Genomic DNA, 7,093 nt, shown 5'->3' with positions numbered 1-7,093 from the left:
ACATCTGTGTTGAAAAAATGGTATCTACTGTCTATGGCAACGTTTACATTTTTTGCTGATAATCTGCCTTTTTTTTTTTTTTTTTTAAATAATCAAAATATAAATAAAAAAAGTATATACATTATGTTAATAGAGATTGTTCTAGAGTCTAAATTCAATACAAATTATATGTTTAATTGTGCTTCAAACTTCACGCTTTAGATGTACTTCATTTTGTTCTTTCTTTACATAGGTATTATATCAGAAAGGAATTTCTCTACGCATCATTTTTTTTAGTTTCTCCGCTTTCAGCATTTTACATATTTTAAGAACTATTTTTCTGATGCCAAAAAAACATATTCCTTACCCTGTGCCTAAGGGATACCAATATGGGTAAGTATTGTCAGGCAATAAGGCATACAGGGAAAATGCTCAGTGGGCCGGGCTCTTATGTGGTGAGATGGGTTAATAAACTATGCGCTGTGGGGGTAAAAGCTATTGAGTCTAAAAGAAGTAATCTCAAAAACTTCAAATGTAAGTAAATTCTGGGAAGGATAAGACTCTTAAGCGCTACTGCTTAATTACCCGATATGGAAAGATAGTCTTACTATGTAATTTGAATCAGTAAATTCTGTTTATTTTGAACAAAATATAGATACAAACAGTTAGATCTAAAAGTTTGAAATAAAAATATAGTCTAAATCACTGTTAGTTAAAACAAATATTTAAAACAGATAGTTAAAACAAATAGGTTGGCCAACCTAAAAACATGAGTCGGATGAATCAATATAATATGCTATAATCTCATAGATGTATTGAATAAGCAAGTTAATATATTTATATATGTCTGGATAGATTTGAGCCTAGGTAAAGATTGCAGATATTATTTGTGGATCTGATGTGGCGCAATTTATGATACAATAAAGTATTCACAAAGAGTATTTGCAATGTTTAGTGATATTTTTTTCAGTGTAAAAATAAAAACATACAAACAATTTTCATCAATAGTATCAGCCTTAAACATATAAAAGATTACATAAAATAATTTAGTAAAATACTGAAAGGATGAAAGTCTTTTTGTAGAGAACCTGGAAATAGCAGTATACTGCTTAAGCTGGTAAGTGTTAAAAGAGTGGAAGTCTTTATTGCGGCAATTGAATGCTCGACAATGAACTGCTTATTAAGCTTCGCTGTTATGTCCTTCGTAAATGTTTATGTGTGGGTGTGTCACTAGGCAAGTTTTTGGAGTCGGCAAAAGTACAGTTATAGAGTACTGCTTTGTGATTGGCGTGATCCGCTTTTTACATGAACTTTCTTAATGTACTCACAGTTACAGGTGTCTTTAGCAGTTTTTCCTGTTTGTCTATCTCTGTTGTTTTGATTTTCGTGTTGTCCCTTTTTTTTTTAGTGCATTTTGTCCACACTGTGTGTTCGTGGTGGAGTGAATGCTGGAATAGTTGCAATGGTGTGTGGTTACTGTTACCACTCCTAAATCTTCCAAATAGCAGGAAGTTAGCTCCGTACTCTCTTTCTTTCAGAGTACTTCCCTTTGCAGGTGTCAGCAGGTTCCTTCTTGCTGGCTGTTATTAAGTGTGCTTCTGTTGTTTCTTGGAGATCCGAAAAAAAGGACTAAGTAGTTTGCGGTTTATTTGTGGAAACGCTTAATGTTCCTTTCAAGCGTTATGTTTGTAGATCAGATCAGATGTTGGCTTTGCGGTCCACTACAAAAGTGAACTTGTGGAAATCTTCAAGGTAGCAAGGAGTTAGCAGTAGTTTGCGGTTTATTTGTGGAAACGCTTAATGTTCCTTTCAAGCGTTATGTTTGTAGATCAAATCAGATGTTGGCTTTGCGGTCCACTACAAAAGTGAACTTGGGGAAATCTTCAAGGTAGCAAGGAGTTAGCAACGCGTTTCAGCTGTTTAAAACAGCCTTTTTCAAGCATCGCTGGAGTTCCTGAGCTCATCGCTGGAGAGCTGGAGTTCCTGAGCTCATCACATCTGTCTTCATATGGAACCGGTGCTCCGCTTCCATATGAAGGCAGATGCCATATCGTTACAGACGGTGACACTATGTCTGTAACGATAAACTGTTTGAGTCGGCGGAAATGTGGGAGGAAATCCGGGAGACGGGTTGGTGGTTCAGAAGCCGAGTCGGGAGGGAGTGGGATGCCCCTACACTACAGAAAAAGGATGGGGTGGGCTCTGGAGGAGGGGAGGTGGGGGGACCACTACACTACATAATTAATTTATATATATATATATATATATATATATATATATATATATATATATATATATATATATATATATAGTGGGTTATGGGTGCTGGCAGACAGATTTCAGTACCTATGATGGCAGACACTAGTTAGAGGGAAGAGGGTTAGAGAGCTGTTTGGGATGGATCAGGGAGGTTAGAGGGTAAGGGGGATCCTACACTGCAGAAAATATTAAAATGATAAAAAAATATTTTAAGATGCCTTAAATCTCCATACTGCCAGACTGTCTGCCAGTACCTAAGATGGTGGTGGGGGTGAGGGAGGGAAGAGAGCTGTTTGGGAGGGATCAGGTAGGGATCTGGGGGTGTGAAGTGTCAGGTGGGAGGGTAATCTCTACACTTAAGCTAAAATTAACCTTACACGTTACCCGATTAACCCTTTCACTGCCAGGAATAATAGAAGTGTGGTGCCTTCTAATTACCAAAAAACAATGACAAAGCCATATATGTCTGCTATTTCTGAACAAAGGAGATCCAAGAGAAGCATTTACAAACATTTGTGCCATGATTGCACAAGCAGTATGTAAATAATTTCAGTGAGAAACCCAAAGTTTGTGAAATAGTTAAAAAAAAATTATGTGATCGCATTTGAAGGGGAAATGGTGGCATAAAATATACCAAAATGGGCCTAGATCAATACCTTGGGTTGTCTACTTTAAAAAAAAAAAATAGTTTTGACAGGTAAATAAAAAAAAACAAGACTGTATTTCTGTTTAAATGGAGTGATTGCAAAAATGCTAAAAATGCTCCGTTATTTTGGGCAAGTTCTTATCTGAAAGTCCCAGTAGTAAAGAGGTTTGGGTAACAAAAGGAAAGCTACATTTTCTGTCTGGCTGTTAAACAGAGGTGATGCAGGACTAGAGATCTAGTCTATTATAGCTATTTAGCTAAACAAGGTCTACATGATGTGGGCTGTTCCTCAGTTAAATGGGTGCAAGGGTTAAAAATATTCTCTGTGCTGAAAGGTTGGGGCAATAAACTGACCATAGGCCATAAAGTTCTCTCTTGTGGATCTTACAAACTATTTATGAGGCATCTGGCTTATCTAGGGGAAAAATGCAGGAAAACTTTTCTTCTGAAAAAGCAAACGGCTAAATTACGAGTTGTGCGTTAGCCTTAAAAAGCAGCGTTGAGAGGTCCCAGCGCTGCTTTTTAACGCCCGCTGGTATTATGAGTTTTGCAGGTACAGGTGTACCGCTCACTTTTTTGGCCAGACTCGAAAATATCGCAAATCCACTTACGTCAATTGCGTATCCTATTTTTTCAATGGGACTTGCATAGCGCCGGTATTACGAGTCTTCCAAAAAGTGACCGGTAGACCCTCTCCTGTCAAGACTGGTACCGCATATTAAAGTCAGTAGTTAAGAGTTTTATGGTCTAACGCCGTAGTATAAAACTCTTAACTAAAGTGCTAAAAAGTACACTAACACCCATAAACTACCTACTAACCCCTAAACCGAGACCCTCTCACATCGCAAACACTATAAGAAATATTTTAACCCCTAATCTGCTGAACCGGACATCGCCACCACTATAATAAATATATTAACACCTAAACCACCGCACTCCCGCCTCGCAAACATTAGTTACATTTTATTAACCCCTAATCTGCCGTCCCTAACATCCCCGCCACCTACCTACATTTATTAACCCCTAATCTGCCGCCCCCAACGTCGCTGCCACTATATTAAAGTTCTTAACCCCTAAACCTAAGTCTAACCTTAACCCTAACCCCCCCTAACTTAAATATAATTTAAATAAATCTAAATAAAATTACTACAATTAACTAAATTATTCCTATTTAAAACTAAATACTTACCTATAAAATAAACCCTAAGATAGCTACAATATAACTAATAGTTACATTGTAGCTATCTTAGGATTTATTTTTATTTTACAGGCAACTTTGTATTTATTTTAACTAGGTAGAATAGTTATTAAATAATTATTAACTATTTAATAGCTACCTAATTAAAATAAAGACAAATTTACCTGTAACATAAAACCTAACCTGTTACAATTATACCTAACACTACACTACAATTAAATTAATTCCCTAAATTAACTACAATTAAATACAATTAAATACAATTATCTAAAGTATGAAAAAAACAAACACTAAATTACAGAAAATAATAAAATAATTACAAGTTTTTTAAGCTAATTACACCTAATCTAATCCCCCTAATAAAATAAAAAAGCCCCCCAAAATAATAAAAAGCCCTACCCTATACTAAATTACAAATAGCCCTTAAAAGGGCCTTTTGCGGGTCATCCAAGATGGCGTCCCTTCAATTCCGAATGGCTGATAGAATTCTATCAGCCAATCGGAATTAAGGTAGGAAAAATCCTATTGGCTGATGCAATCAGCCAATAGGATTGAACTTCAATCCTATTGGCTGATTGGAACAGCCAATAGAATGTGAACTCAATACTATTGGCTGTTCTAATCAGCCAATAGGATTGAAGTTCAATCCTATTGGCTGATTGCATCAGCCAATAGGATTTTTCCTACCTTAATTCCGATTGGCTGATAGAATTCTATCAGCCAATTGGAATTGAAGGGACGCCATCTTGGATGACGTCACTTAAAGGAACCTTCATTCGTCGGGTAGTCGTCGACCAGGAAGGATGCTCTGCGTCGGATGTCTTGAAGATGGACCCGCTCCGCTCCGGATGGATGAAGATAGAAGATGCCGTCTGGATGAAGACTTCTGCCCGTCTGGAGGACCTCTTCTGCCCGGCTTGGATGAAGACTTCTGCCCGTCTGGAGGACCACTTCGCCCGACTTCGTTGAGGACTTTGGCCCGGTTGGGTGAAGACTTCTCAAGGTAGGGTTATCTTCAAGGGGTTAGTGTTAGGTTTTATTAAGGGTGGATTGGGTGGGTTTTAGAGTAGTCTGTGAAAAGAAAGCAAAGACAGGCGCAGCCCAATTCAAGTGTAGTATTCTTTAATTCAGTGTAAGTGCACACATACAAATGGCTACTTACAAGAGGCACAAATAAAATCTGCATATAAAGGTATCTTTACATCCAAACTGTGTTATAATATAACATACAGCTATGAAACAAACTCTACGCGTTTCGTCTGAGGACGCCCAGACTTTCTCAAGAGATGAAAAATTAGAAGTGTTGCAAGCATGGTGCCTACCGGCTTTATAAAAGGGACCATTAATTGCATGATTAGTTACCAGCCAGTCAGAGTGTGGTGATACTGATTGGCAGGTGAGCTTGTTAAAGCTTTGCATTATTGTATGTTTGAAAAACATATAGGATTTGTTCAGTGTTACCACCTTGAATGCTATAGTAAACATTAAAATATGAACATAGATAAGAAAATAGACAATAAACTTTATGTTAAAAAACCTTGTTTGTTAAAAACTAGAAAGAATCTTAAAAACAATTTGTAGTTGTATACACTAAAATTAAAAATCTGATATTGTGTTTTTTGTTTTTTTTTTTTTTTTTTTTTTTTTAAAAAAAAAAGAAAAAAAAAAAATGTTTTTTTAAAAATAAAGCTACATGAAAGCTTGCAGGTCTAATTCTAGGTTTAGACCTGATGGTTGCATGGTGTTAAGTTGGTAAATCCACCATGATTCTCTGCGTCTGAGTGTTAGAAGCCTGTTTGGAAATATATTGGGGGGTATCCAGTCTATGACTTGGATTTTAAGGGATGCAGGATTTGAATTATGATGTAATTTGAAATGTTCTGGCACACTGTGTGTCATGAGGCCATTTTTTATATTATTGACATGTTCTCCCAGCCTTGTACGTATATTTCTTTTGGTTCTTCCTATGTAAATCAAATTGCAGCTGCATTTTAGCAAGTAAACTACATAGGTGGTACTGCAGTTGCTCTTATATTTCTGTTTGAATGTAATGTCACCCCCTGAGTTGGTAAAGGTAATCTCTCTATTTACATATTGGCACATGCCACATCTTGATACCCCACATTTGTAGGTGCCGGGTTTTTGTTGTAACCAGTGTGTTTTATCCTTAATTATACCAGGTTTATTGAAGTTACGCAATCTTGTGGGTGCTAAAATGTTAATGTTTTAGAGTAGGGTTGGGTGTGTGGGTGGTGGGTTTTAATGTTGGGGGGGTATTGTACTTTTTTTTTTACAGGTAAAAGAGCTGATTACTTTGGGGCAATGCCCCGCATATATATATATGTGTATATATATATATATATATATATATACAGGTAGATTACGAGTTGTGCGTTCGTGTTTTAATGCTGAAAAAATGGCCATTTCAGGGTTAAAACAGCAACGCAGCCATTACGAGTCTTATCGGTATAGGTGTACCGCAAGCCTTTTAGCCTGTAATGCAACATCAGTCCTGCACTCAAAAAAATTAAGTTTTTCATGGGATTCCCATAGTACTGCCATTATGAATTTTGCGGTGAGGCTAAAAAGCTTGCATTACAGCCTATACCGACACGATCCGTACCGCCATCTGAGACCAGTAGTTATGAATTTTACGCAACAAAACTGTTACATAAAACTCATAACTAAAGTGTTACAAAGTACACTAACATCCATAAACTACCTATTAACCCCTAAACTGAGGCCCTCCCACATCGCAAACACTATTATAAACGTATTAACCCCTAATCTGCCGCTCCCAACATCGCCGCCACTAATAACATTTATTAACCCCTATACTAAAGTTATTAACCCCTATTCCCTAACTCTAACAAAAAAAACTAAGCTACCCATTGCCCTGAAAAGGGCATTTGTATGGGCATTGCCCTTAAAAGGACATTTAGATCTTTTTCATTGCCCTTAAAAGGGCATTTAGCTCTTATAAGATAGCCCAAACCCTAATCTAAAAACAA

At 36.9% G+C, this 7,093-nt stretch overlaps 1 protein-coding gene across 4 annotated transcripts in view; it reads left to right on the top strand.

Annotated features, from left to right (window-relative positions):
• SLC43A3 (solute carrier family 43 member 3) overlaps positions 1 to 7,093 on the top strand; it is a 184,435-nt gene that overhangs the window by 128,409 nt on the left and 48,933 nt on the right. For all 4 annotated transcript variants that reach the window (XM_053692280.1, XM_053692278.1, XM_053692279.1 and 1 more), the window contains one exon: positions 233 to 372. In XM_053692280.1, the coding sequence (XP_053548255.1) occupies positions 233 to 372 (140 nt within the window). The remainder of the gene's footprint in view (positions 1 to 232; positions 373 to 7,093) is intronic.

The sequence above is a fragment of the Bombina bombina genome, chromosome 9 (assembly GCF_027579735.1).
Source record: "Bombina bombina isolate aBomBom1 chromosome 9, aBomBom1.pri, whole genome shotgun sequence".
Taxonomy (NCBI): domain Eukaryota; kingdom Metazoa; phylum Chordata; class Amphibia; order Anura; family Bombinatoridae; genus Bombina; species Bombina bombina.
This window is presented reverse-complemented; position numbering and strand designations above follow the sequence as displayed.